The sequence below is a fragment of the Oryx dammah genome, unplaced genomic scaffold, assembly GCF_014754425.2.
Source record: "Oryx dammah isolate SB20612 unplaced genomic scaffold, SCBI_Odam_1.1 HiC_scaffold_23, whole genome shotgun sequence".
In the NCBI taxonomy this organism is placed as follows: domain Eukaryota; kingdom Metazoa; phylum Chordata; class Mammalia; order Artiodactyla; family Bovidae; genus Oryx; species Oryx dammah.
This window is the reverse complement of record NW_024070207.1, coordinates 101,732,599-101,752,321: the sequence shown is the minus strand read 5'-3', so window position 1 is coordinate 101,752,321 and position 19,723 is coordinate 101,732,599. Positions and strand designations below refer to the sequence as shown.

General features: G+C 36.2%; 1 protein-coding gene across 6 annotated transcripts in view; it reads right to left on the bottom strand.

Moving 5' to 3' along the window:
• DMD (dystrophin) overlaps window positions 1-19,723 on the bottom strand; it is a 2,254,125-nt gene that overhangs the window by 1,675,498 nt on the left and 558,904 nt on the right. For 5 of the 6 annotated variants that reach the window (XM_040266338.1, XM_040266336.1, XM_040266334.1 and 2 more), the window contains exons 8-9: window positions 11,905-12,086; window positions 10,534-10,665 (exon numbers count right to left, since the gene is read on the bottom strand). In XM_040266338.1, the coding sequence (XP_040122272.1) occupies window positions 10,534-10,665; window positions 11,905-12,086 (314 nt within the window). The remainder of the gene's footprint in view (window positions 1-10,533; window positions 10,666-11,904; window positions 12,087-19,723) is intronic. The other variant, XM_040266337.1, reaches the window with a different exon arrangement.

Sequence of the window (19,723 nt, the reverse complement as noted above, 5' to 3'; positions counted from 1 at the left end):
GAAAACTGACCTTTTCCAGTCCTGTGGCCACTGCTGAGTTTTCCAAACTTGCTGGCATATTGAGTGTAGCACTTTCACAGCATCATCTTTCAGGATTTGAAACAGCTCAACTGGAATTCCATCACCTCCACTAGCTTTGTTTGTAGTGATGCTTTCTAAGGCCCACTTGACTTCACATTCCAAGATGTCTGGCTCTAAATGAGTGATCACATCATCATGATTATCTGGGTCGTGAAGATCTTTTTTGTACAATTCTTCTGTGTATTCTTGCCACCTCTTCTTAATATCTTCTGCTTCTGTTAGGTCCATACCATTTCTGTCCTTTATCAAGCCCATCTTTGCATGAAATATTCCCTTGGCATCTCTAATTTTCTTGAAGAGATCTCTAGTCTTTCCCATTCTGTTGTTTTCCTCTATTTCTTCGCATTGATCACTGAAGAAGGCTTTCTTCTCTCTTCTTGCTATTCTTTGGAATTCTGCATTCAGATGCTTATATCTTTCCTTTTCTCCTTTGCTTTTCGCCTCTCTTCTTTTCATAGCTATTTGTAAGGCCTCCCCAGACAGCCATTTTGCTTTTTTGCATTTCTTTTCCATGGGGATGGTCTTGATCCCTGTCTCCTGTACAATGTCACAAACCTCATTCTATAGTTCATCAGGCACTCTATCTATCAGATCTAGACCCTTAAATCTATTTCTCACTTCCACTGTATAATCATAAGGGATTTGATTTAGGTCATACCTGAATGGTCTAGCGGATTTCTGGAAAGGACCAGGAAATGGTATGTCCCTTAGAGCCTGCAGAAGGAAGGCAGTCCCACTGACAGCTTTTTTAGCCCAGTGAGACCCAGGATGAACTTCTACACCATAAGATAATGTGTGTGTGTCTGCATGCTTAGTCACTCAGACATGTCTAACTCTTTGTGACCTCATGGACTGTAGCCCACCAGGCTCCTCTGTCCATGGGATTCTCCAGGCAAGAATATTGTAAGTGGTTGCCATTCTCTTCTCCAGGATATCTTCCCAACACAGGGATCAAACCTGTGTCTCCTGCATTGCAGGCAGATTCTGTACCAACTGAGCAACCAGGGAAGCCCCATAATACAATAAATTAAATAAATTTGCGCTGTTTTAAACCACTAAATTTGTTATTATTGATGACAGTCACAAGAGGAAACTAATATATAGATTCATACTCAGTTAAGAGTGGCTTCATCTGGATTGGAAAAAAAGTAAAACTCTGTTTACAGATGATATGATCCTCTACATAGAAAACTCTAAAGACACCACCAGAAAATTACTAGAGCTAATCAGTGAATATAGTAAAGTTGTAGGATATAAAATTAGTACACAGAAATCTGTTGCATTCCGGTACACTAACAATGAGAAAACAGAAAGTGAAATTAAGGAAACCATCTCATTCACCATTACAAAGAAAAGAATAAAATACTTAGGAGTAAATTTACCTAAAGAAACGAAAGACCTATATTTAGAAAACTATAAAACACCGATGAAAGAAGTCAAAGATGACACAAATAGGTGGAGAAATATACCATGTTCATGGATTGGTGAAATGATTGGCGAAATCATTATAGTGAAAATGAATATACAATCTATACTTTGAATGCAATCCCTATCAAGCTACCAACGGTATTTTTCAGAAAACTAGAACAAATAACTTCACAATTTGTATGGAAACACAAAAAACCTCAAATAGCCAAAGCAATCTTAAGAAAGAAGAATGGAACTGGAGGAATCAACCTGCCTGACTTCAGGCTCTACTATAAAGCTACAGTCATCAAGACAGTATGGTACTGGCACAAAGACAGAAATATAGATCAATGGAATAAAATAGAAAGCCCAGAGATAAATCCACACACCTATGGATACCTTATCTTTGACAAAGGAGGCAAAAATATACAATGGAGAAAAGACAATCTCTATAACATGTGGTGCTGGGAAAACTGGTTAACCACTTGTAAAAGAATGAAACTAGAACCCTTCCTAACACCACACACAAAAATAAGCTCAAAATGGATGAAAGATCTAAATGTAAGACTAGAAACCATAAAACTCTTAGAGGAAAACATAGGCAGGAAACTCTCTGACGTAAATCACAGCAGGATCCTCTATGACCCACGTCCCAGAGTAATGGAAATAAAAGCAAAAATAAACAAATGGGACCTAATTAAACTTAAAATCTTTTGCACAATGAAGGAAACTATAAGCAAGGTGAAAAGGCAACCTTTAGAATGGGAGAAAATAATAGCAAGCAAAACAACTGACAAAGAATTAATCTCCAAAATATACAAGTAGCTCATGCAACTCAATATGAGAATAATAAACGACCCAATTAAAAAATGGGCCAAAGAACTAAACAGACATTTCTCCAAAGAAGACATACAGATGGCTAACAAATTCATGAAAAGATGCTCAACATCACTCATTATCAGAGAAATGCAAATCAAAACCACAATGAGGTACCATCTCCTGCCAGTCAGAATGGCTGACATCAAAAAGTCTACAAACAATAAATGCCGGAGAGGGTGTGGAGAAAAGGGAACCCTATTACACTGTTGGTGGGAATCAAACTAGTACAGCTATTATGGAGAACAGCGTGGAGGTTCCTTAAAAAACTGGAAACAGAACTGCCATACGACCCAGCAATCCCAATACTGCACACACACACACCAGGAAAACCAGAATTGAAAGAGACACATGTACCCCAGTGTTCACTGCAGAACTGTTTACAATAGCCAGGACATGGAAGCAACCCAGATGTCCATCAGCAGATGAATGGATAAGAAAGCTGTGGAACATATACACAATGAAATATTACTCAGCTGTAAAAAAGAACACATTTGAGTCGGTTCTAATGAGGTGGATGAAACTGGTTTTTCTGTTTTAATACACCAATACAGTATATTAACTGTATAAGAAAAAGAAATACCAATACAGTATATTAACACATATATATGGTTAGGAAGACAGTAATGATGACCCTATGCAAGACAGCAAAAGAGACACATATGTAAAGAACAGACTTTTGAACTATGTGGGAAAAGGCAAGGGTGGGACGATTTGAGAGAATAGCATTGAAACGTGTATATTAACATATGTAAAATAGATGACCAGTGCAAGGTCAATGCATGAAGCAGGCCACTCAAAGCTGGTGCTCTGGGACAACCCAGAGGGGGTGGGGAGGGAGGTAGCAGGGGTGTTCAGGATGGGGGGACACATGTACATCCGTGGCTGATTCATGTTGATGTATGGCAAAACCCACAATACTGTAACTTAATTAGCCTCCAATTAATATAAAAATTTAATTTAAAAAGTGGCTTCATCTAAGAGATATAGATTTTTATCCACGTGAACATAAATGATTCAGTATAGGTTTTGCAAGTGTTACAGTTCAGCTACTAGGGCCTAACTTTCATTCTCTCTTGAACCCACTCCAATCACCAACACTTCCAAAAAAATGACACAATAGTGAAATTGCTCTCATTAAAGCAAATATCAACCAGAGTGAGTGTATAACATATTGGCCAAAGTGGGATAGTTTAGAGAGTGAAGAGGTATTATTAGAAAAGCCATGTGATAACTGCTATAATGTCAAGATTTCCCAGGGACCTTATTTCACTGACATTTCATAGGCTAATTTTTAATACTAATGTTATTTGAAATGATTAATCAGTAACAATTAATCATATTAAACACTATTCTCTCCCTGAAACATTTTCTTCTCCTGGCTTCTACAATACCACATGCGCCCCTCTTTCATGTCTTCTTTCTAGCAATCCTTTTTATCCCATTTGCTGATTCCACCTCCTCTCTAAGGTGATCTCATCTAGGTGACTTTTTTCCCCCTAGGTGATCTCAGCCAGTTCATTGGATTTACATGCTATCTATGTTGTTGATGACTTCCGAATGACTTATCCTCAACTCCTATCTTAGAACTCCAGGTTTATATACAAGTCTCATGAGCATCTCAAGATTAACACGTTCAATGTGATACACTGCATTAATAAAATTAAGGATAAAAATCATATGACCATCTATCTTAATACGATTGACTCTGAAAAAATTCAATCTGAAAAAGATTCTGAAAGAATTCAATACCCATTGAATTGAAAAACTTTAGAAAAAGAATTTGAAAAAATTCAATCTCAATTTGAAAAAATTCTGAAAAAATTCAATACCCATAAGCTGGGGACAGAAGGAACTTATCTCAACACAATAAAGGACATACATGACAAGTCCACAGCTAAATATTTTCTCCCATTCTGTAGGCTGCCTTTTCATTTTGTTGTTGGTTTCCTTTGCTGTACAGAAGCTTTTTGGTTTGGTGTAGCTCCACTTCTTTATTTTTGCTTTTGTTGCCTTTGGCTTTGGTGTCAGATCCAAAACATCATTAGTAATACCCACATCAAGAAGCTTACCAGCTTTGTCGTATTCTGACAAGTTTATGGTTTCAGGTGTTATATTCAAGTCTTTTATCCATTTTGAGCTGATTTTTGTGTATAGTGTAAGATAGTCTTCTTCATTCTTTTGCATGTATCTCATTTTCCAGTACCACTTACTGAAGAGACTATCCTTTCCACCCTGCATATTCTCATATCCTTTGTTGTAAATTAATTGACCATACATGTATGGGTTTATTTCTGTTAAAGTATCCATATACTCAAAGCAGTCAAAAGATTCAATGCAATCCTTATCCAAATTCCTATCACATTTTTCATGAAAATAGAACAAACAATTCTAAAATGTGTATGGAACCACAGAAGTCCCCAAATAGCCAAAGCAATCTTGAGAAAGAAGACTAAAGCTGGAGACATCAAGTTCTCTGATTTCAGTTTATATTACAAAACTATAATAATCAAAATAGTCCTGGCATAAAAAAAGACACAGAGATGGAACAGAATAGAGAGACCCAAAATAATCTCAATCTCTGTCAAAATTCCAATTGCATTTTCAGAAAATTAGAGCAAAGAATTCTCAATTTTTTTATGGAACAGTTAAGGTCAAAGCTATTTGAAAAACATATATCTGATAAGGGGTTAATATCCAAAATATATACAGAACTCATACAACTCAATAGCCAAAAAAAAAAAAAAGTATCCAATTAAAATATAGGACAACACAGATAAACCTAGAGGACATCATGCTAAGTGAATAAGCTAGATACAGAAAAATAATACTATATGATCATAGTATCTCATTATACATTGAATTTTTTTTTTAAAAAAGTAGTAGTAGTCAAACTCATAGAAACAGAGAGTTGAAGAGTGGTTCACCAGGGGCTGCAGGGAAAAAATCACAGGAGTTATTATTATTATTTTTTAATGGATACAGATCTTCCATTTTGCAAGATGAAAAGAATTCTGGAGATGGATGGTGGTGATGGTTAGATAATTTTATGAATGTATTCAAAACCACTGAATTGCACACTTAAAAATGGTTAACATGGTCACTTTTATGTTATTTGTATTTGACCACAAAAAAATATTGTGGGGAAAGAAAGAAAAAATAGTATCTTGCCTGGATTACTGCTATAGCATTCTAACTAGTTTCCTTGTTTCCATCCTTATTCTTTTAAGTCTCCTCTCCACAAAGCAGCCAAGTTGAAATATCATGAGTTTATGTCACCCCTCCAATAGCTTCCTGCTGCTGCTGCTAAGTCACTTCAGTCGTGTCCGACTCTGTGCGACCCCATAGATGGCAGCCCACCAGGCTCCCCTGTCCCTGGGATTCTCCAGGCAAGAACACTGGAGTGGGTTGCCATTTCCTTCTCCAGTGCATGAAAGTGAAAAGTGAAAGTGAGGTCGCTCAGTCGTGCCTGACTCTTAGCGACCCCATGGACTGCAGCCTACCGGGCTCCTTCGTCCATGGGATTTTCCAGGCAAGAGTACTGGAGTGGGTTGCCATTGCCTTCTGCGAATAGCTTTCTACATCAATGGTAATAAAAATCTTTACTATTACTTATAAGGCCCTATGTGATCTGGTCCATTACTATGTCTCCAGCAATGTGCCCCTAACCCATGCCTTTCCTTGAATACTCCAAATATTCCCACGACTCAGGGATTTTGTATTATTTGTGTTTCTTCCTCATGTGTTTATCTTCCCAAAGGCACCCATACCTCTTTCCAGTCTTTACTCAATATTTATTTTCTTGGTGAATCCTCTGACTACACACTGAAATTTTAACATTTTCCCACCATGTACTGCATATTCCACTGTCCTCTTTTATATTTTTACTTTTAGCATTTACTATTGTACTTCCTACTATATTTTACTTATTACATATTACTTCCATTTTATTTGAAATTTTATTCTACTTATACAGTTTATCGTGTTCACATTATGACTCTCCCATGAGCACATGCCCTCCATCAAGGCAGGAATTATTTTGTATATTTGTTTAATTATGTGTCATTTGGTCCTATAATAATACCTGCTACATAGGTGATTAATGCATAAGTGTAAAATTATGACATAAATGAATACTATTCAATGTGTGAGAATAATAATAGAGAAAATTCAGTGGCAGTGTAATTAACATGAACTTGGTATTAGATAAATTTGAACTTGAATCCAGGCCCTGCCACTTATTGGTTAGGTCTTGAAATTTGGATTAAACTGACCAATTTGAAAAGAAGATATAAGTCATTCTAGGCTGAGAGATGGAGAAGGTGATGGCACCCCACTCCAGTACTCTTGCCTGGAAAATCCCATGGGCGGAGGAGCCTGGTAGGCTGCAGTCCATGGGGTCGCTAAGAGTCGGACAAGACTGAGCAATTTCACTTTCCCTTTTTACTTTCATGCATTGGAAAAGGAAATGGCAACCCACTCCAGTGTTCTTGCCTGGAGAATCCCAGGGACGGGGGAGCCTGGTGGGCTGCCATCTATGGGGTCGCACAGAGTCGGACACGACTGAAGCGACTTAGCAGCAGCAGCAGCAGCAGCAGCAGCAGCAGCAGCAGGCTGAGAGAACCATAAAAGCTAAGACACAAAATTGCTTCACACTATGCAGGAGAAAAGTGATTTCATTTGGTTGGAGTAAAGAAAACATAAAATAGATTAGTGTGAAACAAGCATGAAAATATAAATTGTTAATAGATCATGGAATTTATTGATGAAATTTGGGAGAATGGAACTGTCAGAGAGGCAAAAGGAAGTGAAGAAAGTTTTGTGAATTGCATTATTAAAGCTGTTAATAAGAAAATCTAATCTGATTTAGACGGGACTAATCTAAAAAGAGTGATATTGATTGCAAAGCTATTTCTGTAATCTAGAAGACACGCAGTGAGAGCCTGAATCAGAGGGCACTTATAACGAGGGGAATACCAAAGGGACCTAACTTAGTGAAGAAATACGTGAAGAAAGAATTGACAACACATGTATCCTTACTGAATATCAGATCACTACAGACAAAAGAGTATGTCACATATTTAAGTCCACGAACTGCTGAATAACATCTTCATTTACCTAACCAAAAGGACAATAAGCAGGTTTGTCAGCAATGAAACAAGGTCCATTTCAGGTTATCACAGGTTTGAGAAATCAGTGGACATCAAGATATAGATACATATCAAAGAGTTGAAAATGAGGCTGTAAATCAAGAGAGATTGGAAGTAGTGAAGACATAGATACAATGATCATAGGGGCAGAGAACAAGTCAAGAGACTAAACCATACTGACAAGAGACAATGTATACAAAAAAGAAGGTCAAAGGATCTCACACCAGACACTTATGCTAAGGGAGTTGAAAGAGGAGTAAAAGCCACATAAGGAAAGAGACACAGGACAGTTAGAGATGAAGAAGAAGCTGTTAAGTCTAGAGGCTATAAGAAAAGTATTACAATGACAGTACAAAATCTGAGAGGTGATAAAAAGACACTGGATTTGCTGATGAAGTATAATTATTTGTTGAATAAACAAATGAATATATAAAGCATAGACTACAAAAAATGATCAGTGAAAGGGTCATAAAATAGTACATTTACAAGATAAAATGGAGTGGTGTGTCTGGAGAGAGGAGGTGTACACCTATAGGAGTTTTGGCTAGTGTGAGGTGCCTGGAAAAAGAGAGGAATGGAAAGCGAAAACAGATATTGGGGATTTTGGATATTAGATTGGGAGTAGAATGAGAGGTATGATCAAAGTCATAAAAATAGAAATTCAGTGTAACTGTAAAAATGATGTCCTCCACTCAAGAATAGGTGGTAGTTAAGTGATACAATGAAAGAAAAGTTGGGGTTCACATCAGATCCTATTTCTTCTTGGTAAATTATGAGAAAAACTGATTTATAGGCAGAAATCCCGAGACAGGTCAGACTGCTTCACCTAAATACATTCACAAACTGCAATGACTATAAATCAGATTTTCTAAGTTGGGACAGAAGGGGATAATTAATGTTTCTAAGATATTGGAAACTCTTAAGATAATTTAGGAATTTTATGTTTCCCATGGAGAACAGTCACCACATGGCTCTCTCTTCCATTACAGAAAACTTAATCCTTCCTTATAGACCACCAGGCAAACATTTGAATGAAGCCCTCTGATGGAATCCAATCTGGCCTGTCATTTGAAGTGGATCAGATACAACCTGTAAGAGGCAGTACAGGCTTGGCCCCTCTGATAAACGCTTCAGAAAAATATTCTCAGTAAATAATACACAAACTTCTCAAACCTAACTACATGTAGCACCATTTTCTACTGTGGTTCCTTTAAAAATAGGCAGAATATATCATTGCTCAACTGATACATGTTTCTTCTTTTCTAAAGGATAACAATAGGTTTATTTCAGTGGCTTCTGTTAAATTAAAACAGATAAGTGAACTGTTGAATATTTTATGATATAGTACATATTTTGTAATATTTAGACAAAGGGAGAGTGAACAAATACCATCTAGCAAAATTAAGTCCATTTATAATTACTTCATTAAGGAGTCATACCTGAGCAATGCCTTAATGAGATGGTAATGAGGTAAAAATGTGCTGCCAGAGTAGGCACTGGAGAAAATCTTCTGGAAAAGGTAGCCCAATAAACTGAAAATAAGGGGGAAAATACTTCCGTCTTTGTCTTGCCTTACATTTCTTTAGTTTAGGAGGAACTACACCTGTTTTTTAAGGCTTGGAATTTTCTTTTGGAGTATGGTGATTAAAAAAAGAAAAGCCTAAAGAGTCAGGGAGAGTGGGGAGGGTGAGAGAAGAGAAGGAAGGAAGGGTGGATGTACTACAAATGTAGATAAAAAATAGTCAACTCTGAGAGTCATTATAAGGATTTTGCTAGTTCATATGATGTATACACATAGCATATAGTTAACACTCAGTAATGTGTGGCAGAATTCTTTTTATTTACTGATTATGAAGAAACCGATGAAGTTATTTTGTTCAAGAATATACAATTGACCTTTGTGAAAATGTGGATGGGAATCTAATTGAAGATGAGGCTGAGTCACATAAACACTCTCACTCATCTCCTTTGTTCAGCCAAGGATAAAGAGCATCGGGATGCCCTGAAATATGTTCCCTTGGGGAAATCTTTCGGTGTTAAAAAACTTTCAACCTCATATATTAATTAACTGCTCCAAATAAATCACAAATTAAATACAACCACTATCTTAACAAAACTGATGAGTCTCCAATGAGATCAAGACAATAATTTCTAAATCCCCATTCACAGCGCTGTATTTACAAAAGTCATTTTTGCAAGAACTTTTCAAATTGTTCTTCTAAGCAAAATATATACTATTTTCTCTTAAAAGGAAGTTTTATCAAATCCAGCAAATCTAGCACACTTCATTTCCATGCTCTAACATGTAGAGGCTATAGCTTCTTATATTTTTTGGTTTTCTACAACATTGCAATAATGAAGGAAAACTCCACTGAGAAGATTTGTTACATGGAAAATATTGAATGGTGCATAGAATCTGACCTGTTTTGAGTGTGACTTTCTTGTATAAATACTACAGAGCCTGCTATCAAGTTTAAATTAGCCAAATTAAAATATATCAAGAAGCTTCCAGTTATATTTTTCTTAAATAGAATACAAATACATATATAAAGAGAGTGAATATATAATAAGGGTGTCTATATAGAGAATACATTTCCCTTAGGAATCAGATATCTAGAAAAATCTACCCAAGTAATGTGACTAGCAAATTATATGCATTTTCTCATTATATTAAATGAGCTCTCTTTAATGAGCTTCATGATTTGGTATAACCATTGTAACCTTCATAAAAGGTAATCTTACAGGTAATTATATAATGAGAGTACAAATCACTATTTTGAGAATCGTCAGTCATGAAGAATGAACATATGGTTAAACCTAGAGAGTTCTCAGTAGCAAAAACAGCATCATGTCAAGTACCTAATACAACTGAGAACCATGAAATGACTCTGGATGAAGAAGGGGGAAAGAAAGAAAAAAAAGCACTGCAAAATTCAAACAGACACACAAAAACCATGTTAGGTTATCTTGGATGAAGAAGTTCTTTGGTTTAGAGAACAGAGAGTAAATGTTGACAGACCTGTGAAGGAAATGGGCTCCGTGTGGGGTCAGAGGTGGAGACATAAGCAGCCTGTGTGTAGGCATAGCTCTTGAAGCGAGGCTGAGGAGAGGAAGGAGTTCGTTCATAGCCCTGTGCTAGACTGACAGTGATCTGCAGAAGGGTTTGGGGAAGGAAGACAGAGAGGAGGAGGAGGAGACAACATAAGTAACCCTGAAAGGAACTGCTTTCCAACACACTAGAAAAACAAACGGAAACAGTGAGCTGAAAAATGCAATCCTAAACATATGTAAGTGATATTCGAAACTGGTACAGTCCAAGCACTGCGGTGTGTTCAATGTCATGTCGGAAAGCAGGTAGTCAGGGAAGAGAGGAGGATGAGGTTTCATCATAAAGATTCCATACTGACACACCTTCAGCACGAATACAGGATGCGGCCCTGCCATCTGGCGATAACAAGCATCCCAAAGCAATTTTCTCTGAACCCAAAGTAAACAAAACCAGAATTCATCATGTCAATACCCTGGAAAGGACTGGAGCTTTCATAAGCTAAATATAGAATTAGCTCAGTAGAGTGAGAAAATGAGGCCTGAGAGCTTTCCACGCCTTCAGCAGAAATTTCGCTAAAGGCTTCTTCATCGTTGTGTCAAATAATTAAAAAAAAAAAAACAACAAAAAACACCCTAAATATTCTTCTTGGGAAGAAGAACAAAACATGTAATAGAAGAATCCCACTGGATTCTATACAATAATATCATAGACGTCTTTACCATATGTATTCTCATTTAAATTTTACTTAAATTATTTTAAACTAATTTCATCTTACCAAAAATGTTACTTTGAGCATTCAAAATTTGTTAATACATCAGCAAGTTGCCACTAAAAGTAAGACATTATTATTAAACAGAGTACTTGCCTTTGCTCTTGGTCTAGTTCCCTGCTTTGTGCTCTAGCTGATGGAAAGTTTAATGTGTATATGATTCTATCTTTTATCATTTTACACAATGGAAATACAATCTATTCTGTGTACTAAATTCATATAAAATGGTGCTTACCAATAGCAGAGCATTTTAAAAATGTGTCTTGAAAACAACATTATAGTTCATGATATCAGATAAAATTTAGGTTCACAGAGTCCTCTCTCTCATTTTCTCTCTCCAAAGACAGACAGACACACACACACACACACACACACACACTCAGCTAAGCTGTATATATACTTTTGCACATATATGCATGTGTGAATATATATATACACACACACACACAATGCTACATATATGCATATATGTGTATTTATCCACAGATAATATAGATATGTGTGTATTATAACTAACATTCCATATGAAACAGGAAATATCATGACTATTAGCTATCTTTTCCATCTTTTACCTGTTGAGAGTAGTGCATTTGATGATGTAGTTGAAAATGTTCTTCTCTCGTAACTTTTGATGGCCTTGGCAACATTTCCACCTCCTGGATGGCTTCGAGGCTCACTTGTTGAGGCAAAACTTGGAAGAGAGATGTGACGTACATTAAGATGGACTTCTTATCTGGATAAGTGGTGGCAACATCTGTAAGCACATTAACACCACATATCAATTTTGGGTTTCTATGTCTGAATCTCTAAAAGGGGATGAACAAATCAATGTTACAGGAAGAAGATGGATTAATGAGCACTCGATTGTCCATGAATGTCCTCCAGAGACTAATTAGAACATGATAATCAGGCTTAAAATGTACTTCCAATTTGGCAGACCAATGAGATGCACACTAAAGTTAATTTCTTTTTCTTGTTCACATAAAAACTTCATTCCGCAATACTTTTTCTGAAGTCAAATTGCCAAACCAGCCCATCTGAGAGAGTGGTTTTCATTAGATAAGAAACAAAAATAAAACACTGCGTCTTCCTTACCATGAAAGTTATAACAGCATGTCAATTAAAATGGTGCACTGGTAATTAAACAATTACACCAAAGAGCTTAATGCCCTGGCTTCCAGTAAAGAAAGCTCGTACCTCCTAATCAAATTTTTGCTGGTGATTAAGCATGTAAAGAGCAAAATAATGTCTCTGTGTTGAAATGAGCCATGTATTTCTACAATCAAAATAAAATAAAACAACTATATACCATATGCACAATGATTTGTAATATTCCTTAAGTATATTAAAATTATTTGTTTACATTATGGTACATCTGTTAAAGTCAGATGTCGCTTTCCTTCTCAGATGTTAGAGATAAATGTAAAAGTCCTTCACATAAAGTTGATCTGACATTATATCCTTCGCCACATCTATGGAATGAAAGAAACCCAGCATTTAAAGTCAATAATAATTCATAATAACACATACAATAAGTGGCAGCTCCTTCAAAAGCTTCTTTTGCTATTTGGCATTACAATTTACCCACTGTGCTCATTCCAGGGAACCAAAATGTAAAAATAATCCTTTATGTGAAGTGTATCATTAATCCCAGAAGTGTTAAAACATAAATCCTGGCAGGAGGCCAGGACAACTTAGCAGCAATGTGCCAAGCATTCCTCTTGCCATAAATTTATCCTAGCTCAGCTAGCATGAAAGGATCTGTTTTAAGTTAAATATGTATATTCTGATCAGGTGTTCTGATTATAAGTTAAAAAGCCAAAAGTCAAATTTCAAGTCCAAAAGCATAAAAAGAGGTTGATCAGGTCACTCAGTCAAATTCCTCCACAAGTTACAGGAACATGATTAACCAGAACAACTATTTTTAAAGTATTTTAAAAAGGAGTTGAGGAGGAGGGAAAAGCTAGCTCCTGTTCCTTGGCCTGCTTCTATCCATACACACAGAACTTCCTAATTTTTAATGTGCATATGAATCACGTGGGGATCTTTTTAAAGCTCAGATCCAGTAGGTCACAGGGGGAGCCTGAGGCCCTGCATTTCCAACAAGCTCCCAGCTGATGCTAAAGCTGTTGGCTTGAAGGCCACACTTAGAGCAACAAGGGTCGCAAAAAATGACACAGAAACACACTCTCGTATTATCTTCTGCATCATTGTTTTGCTTGCTTGTTTTCAGAAGATACTTATTGGACACTTAAATGCATCAGGCTTTGAGGTACAAAGGGCTTCCCTGGTGGCTTAGATGGTAAAGAATCTACTTATAAGGCAGGAGATCAGGGTTCGATCCCTAGGTTGGTAGGTTCCCCTGGAGAAAGAAACGGCAACCCACTCCAATATTCTTGCCTGGAGAATTCCATGGACAGAGGAGCCTGGTGGGCCACAGTCCATGGGGTCACAAAGAGTCAGACAGGACAAAGTGACTAACGCTTCAGAAGTACAAAGCTATATAATACATGGTCTCTGCTCCCTATTATAATTTAATTATTAGCCAATGGATGGTGAAGATAATTTTTTACAAATATTTTTTAAGAAAGAACTACAGAATACTTTGTGTATAAATTCTGCCTTTCTAAAAAAAATCTTAGTAGCTTAACTTTGAAATTCTACAATCTTTCTTTCATTTCATAATTGTTTTTCAAGTGTTCATTGTATGGTAGATATTATACTTTACACCATATGTTTCTGAAACTCTAGAAGGTTTTCTTGCTTCTTACTAGTAACTCGTCAAGTTTATCTTTAATGAGCAAAATTTAGAATTCAGTTTATTTTTTAGTGCATTAAATAAAACCACGCTGTGAGAAAGGCACTGAATTTTAAAAGGCTGTCTATGTAAATAAAAAGGTCCATGTCTATTTACTGCTATATTAGATATGTGAATGTATATAACTGGCCTCAAATACACACTATGATCACAAGAAATAAAGGTAAAAATAGATCAAGCAGTATTTCTATTGCTCCAAGCAAATGTCAAAAATCGCAGCACATGTTATCTACATAAAACATCTTTTGGATGAATGTGAATATTCATAAATATTAATTACTACAATCACAATTTGACCAAACTATTGATTTTTTTGCCCCAATCTATCACCATTCTACCTCTGAAGCTATACAGGATTCAGTTGTACCAGTAGCTAGAATTCAGTGTTTCTTTTTTTTATAGAAAGGGATTCAGATATTCTAAAATCAGTTGAATTCCTTCCAAATATATTTACTAAAGATGTATTATACTTTAAATATTTTAATGGATTATCCAGGAGGTTAGAATCCTTGAATGCTGCTTACAATTTGGAATGATAAAATAAGTAAGAAGAAAAGTATTTTACAGTACAAAGCTAAAGAGAATTTAAAATGTGTTCCACTTATTGGCACAACCAGTCCTTTAATAAGTTCAGAAAAAGGAAGAAATCATACCTTACTGGAAGATCAGATAATTCTTTATGAAAAGAAAACTGAAATAAGTTTGTATAGGATTTAATTAGCGGGGAATGGAACAAATGTATTCCTCCACTGTACAATGTATTCCTCCAATGTAGACAAGCATGAGCAAAAGTGCTGAAGTAGAAATAGATTGGGCTTCCCTGGGGGCTTAGGGGTAAAGAACCCACCTGCAATGCAGGAGACACAGGAGACGTGGGTTTGACCCCTGGGTCGAGAAGATCCCCTGGAATAGGACACAGCACCCCACTCCAGTATTCTTGCCTGGAGAATCCCATGGACCGAGGAGCCTGGCAGGTCATCATCCGAAGGGTTGCAAAGAGTCAGACATGACTGTGTGACTGAGTTCAGGGACACATTAGACAGGCCCCAGGAAGAGTGACTTTGAGTGTCTTAGCCACGTAATTGAGCTTAATAGGATAAAATGGGAAGCTTGCATGTAAAACACTAAGGGATCATCAAAGCAAAGCAGTCAACTTGGCCTTAGTTCAATAGGTTGGAGAGTAACTAACTGCTTCTGATCCAGATTATGACATTGCATTTTTTGTAAAGTAAAACCATTAAGTACAGAATAGAAAGAAGGAGAAAAAAAAATAGCATCAAGTTGAAGGCTGAGACCCAATCCAGACAGGAGGTGTTATGGAACTAAAATAGGCTGTGTTATGAAAACAAGGGAATGTGTGATAGAAATTCTAAGATCCAAAATAACTGTATTCAATTTCAATTCATTTACTCCACAGTCTTTGCAGATGCCTGTATACAAGATCCTGTCCTAAACCTTGAGGGCAGAAAGATTAATAAACTGAAAATGAAATGGAGGAGGAAACTGCTTGTTCTGTAGCTATAGCAACAAATAGCTACCAAGACAAGTTTCAATCTCATTTAATCAGTGAACAATTACCTGCCTACAGAGTCTTTATCATGCTTCTCCAGGCCAACCAACATCAACCCTTCCCTTCTGAGGGGCCAATCAGAAGTGTGCTTGCTCCAAAATGAACAAACTTGTGAACACAAACCAATTAACTGTGGTCTCACCTGAGCAACCAGCCATGCTTCTAAGAGTGTCCTCAACCTATTCCCTAGTCTGAATGTCCACAATCTCCTGACCTCTGGGTTTCCCCTCAAATCTAAGGATTTAAAGAAAGTGAGAATGACGGGATGCAACTTTTTATTATTATAAGACATTAAAATGTATAAATTGAAAGAAGTGGGTAAATCCCCAAAATAAGAACTTAAAATTATATGAAAGCTATCTAAAACTCTACTATATAATGGATTCATTGCCATAAATGCTTAAATTAACCACTTTTAATCCAATCTTTGAAGCCATTTCAGAATGGAAATGTTGAACTTTCAATATTGCCAGAAAAATTATTTATGAACTGTAACTTTGATTCTGATGAGTATTTCTACAGTCATCAGAATTTTGATACTGAGGACTATAATAGAAAAAATATTACTTAAGGAAGTTCTCTATTTTTCAAAGAAATTGAAGCCCACAGGGGTTTGATGGCAAGTTCAAAAGCAAGATCAAGTCCAAATTAGAACTCAGTCAGTGTATCATACTTTTCAGTACCTTACCTTCATTTTTTTTTTCAGAGAATGCGATCTTAATTCATTTGAGAACTGAGACTCTCAAAGTCATTATCTAAATCATGACCCTGTGATCCATGTGGTTCCATTATCAAACATCACCTACACTCTCCATGGAATTAGTGATTTCTACTTCTAATAAGTGAGGTATAACAGAGTAAATACACATTAAAAATGCAACCTCAGTGGCAATCAAAGAAATGCAAATTAAATAAACATGAAGGTGTTTAATTATACTCCACTGTCTATCAAATTATCAAAGAATGGCAAAAGGGTAACAATCGATCTGGCAATAGCATCAGTGAAAAATATTTTGCTATGTCTAAAAACAATCATATTCAATGATCCAGTAATTTTCCTTTTAGGAATCCACTATAAGGAAATAATTAGAAATTTACATGAAGATTTATGTAAACAATATGAAAGTTAAGCTCTATTTACAATTAGAAAAGATTTATCACACAAAAAAGAAATGCAGACCATTTCAAATTGCTTAGTAGAAAATTAGACTTAGAAATGATCAAGTATATAATTACTTATGAATATTACAAAGCCATTCAAAATGCTGCTTTTGAAGAATATTTGATAATATGTGAAAATAAATTCTTAATAAGGTAATAGTGAAACAGAAGGAAGTGTAATTTATGTAGAATATAACAACAACTTGTGGAAAAGATTAGGTGAACATACTTTAAGACATTAGTGAAGTGGGTATGGTGGTGGAATTTAAAATAATTTACTTTTTCTCCTTCATCCTATCTATATCTTCCACACTATTCTACACTCACTAATTTTATAATTAGACACTATATTCTATAATACAAGTATCTGTTAAGATCAAAGAGACAATAAAATCAAAGTTGTACAAAGTTTTCTTTTAGTATGCCCCAAGAAGTACTTCTCCAAGAAGTCAACGTGAATGAGTTTGGTAGGCAACTGGTGTTTTCAACATGTTTCAACTGGTGTTTCCATGTTCTTATCGTAGTGCTTGCCTGGTAGCTCAGCTGGTAAAGAATCTGCCTTCAATGCAGGAGACACCAGTTCAATTACCTGGTCGGGAAGATCCACTAGAGAAGGGATAGGCTACCCACTCCAGTATTCTTGGGCTTCCCTGGTGGCTCAGTTGGTAAGGAATCCACTTGCAATGTGGGAGACTTGGGTTCGATCCCTTGCTTGGGAAGACCCCTTGGAGCAGCGAATGGCTACCCACTCCAATATAACGGCCGGGAGAATCTTATCTTGGGCAACCAACTTACTGATTAGCCAGCTGCCGGGCACAACCTTGAAACACCTTTGGGAAATCGAAACAAGAGCCTCCACTGTCTCTCAGGTGAGTTTTCTGCCAGGAGAAAGGCAGGAATTGAAATAGTGGGTTATAATGCATATCATGTGTAATTGGAAAGAAGCAGGATTTCAAAGGTAAGAGATTTATAAATGTGAACTCAAAAAGTTTGGTCAGCCTTTTAAAAGTTACATTAAAAGTTTAAAAAGATACCATTAACAAACCGTGATCAGAATAAATGTGGATCATTTCCCACTAAAGTTGTTTTAGGAACAAAACAATCAATAAATTTACTGTAAGAGAAGGGGAATGGGTGAACTGGAAAGAAGAAACTTGCAGTACCCAACGAGGCATAGTCAGATAGCTCTAAATATGAACATGCGAATGCATGCTTTTAAACACAATAAAAATGCTGTGTTTGCTAAAATAACCAAATGCACAGATGCGAAATTCTGAAGAACTTATTGATGAAAGCAAAGGAGGTTTATACTTGAGGTCTATAAAGAAAGAGATACTGTCATAATGTCATCTGGTCTCTAAGCACTAGAATAAATTGTAGGTGATACCACAGCAATGGACTAATTCATTAAAGTGTTAGATTGTTATTTTCAATTTTAGTATTTTTCATCCAGCAATACATTCTACACACATGCATCTTCCATTCACAAGTCACTTTACACAGTGGATATGCAGCATTCTAGTAAGAAAATAACTCACACAGGCCCCCTCCCATTGAATTCTTTGAAATTCTACAATACATTCTTCCCTCACTAAATTAAGTACCCTTTAATTAAGCTGTTCCATAATTTTAGCATTTCACTCACTGATTCAAGTTGCTTTTATCATCTAATAACAATCCTTCTCATTAAAGGGCTATAAAATATAGTAATGAAAGTAATTTGTATTGATGAAGATGATTCAGTTTCATAGTAAAATTAATGATAAAAGTATAGGCTTTTATTTATACATGAGAAAAACTAAACACTTTTATCATTTAAACATCCAATTTTTCCTTTCAAGAAGCTTATGGTACAGCTAGCAGAAAACTATGACTGTAGTGTTGGTACAAGTGAAAAACAGTGCTCAAGATACATAATGCTTACCTAGGCTCTAACAGGGAAAAACTAAAGCAAAAATCAGGTGGCTTACAGGAGACTTCAGATACCCTCCATACTAGTTCAGCTCTCTGCTCATTAACCAATCAATGCTAAAGCTACCTATGCAAATATGAACTGTGCATTCAATCCAATAAATAATGGCAACTGGAAATGATGTTACCGATTCTGCAAAGTATGGAATTTGACATTGTCTCATATGACAATATGATACACTGAAAACAAATAGTTAATGAGTTACTACTTTGTACCAGCCTAGTTTTTGAATATATAGAAATATATTCTGGTCTTTGAGGATATAATGGTAAATAAATAGGCCCAGAGAGCAGGTCTCACAGTTCTTTGACTCTAATGGGGAAGCATAATTAAAAATAAATTATTTCAAAATCCTCAATTTACCATCTGCCAATTTATCCTTAACCCCTAGTTCTTGTTACTTCATTGTGTATTTTTAAAAATGCCTTCCACAAATGCACTACCTTTGCTAGGCTTTATAATAAGTTATAAATATGCAGAGTATATCATGAGAAACGCTGGACTGGAAGAAGCACAAGCTGGAATCAAGATTGCCAGGAGAAATATCAATAACCTCAGATATGCAGATAACACCACCCTTATGGCAGAAAGTGAAGAGGAACTAAAAAGCCTCTTGATGAAAGTGAAAGAGGAGAGTGAAAAAGTTGACTTAAAGCTCAACATTCAGAAAGCTAAGATCATGGCATCTGGTCCATCACTTCATGACAAATAGATGGGGAAACAGTGGAAACAGTGTCAGACTTTACTTTTGGGGGCTCCAAAATCACTGCAGATGGTGATTGCAGCCATGAAATTAAAAGACTTACTCCTTGGAAGGAAAGTTTTGACCAACCTAGATAGCATATTCAAAAACAGAGACATTACTTTGCC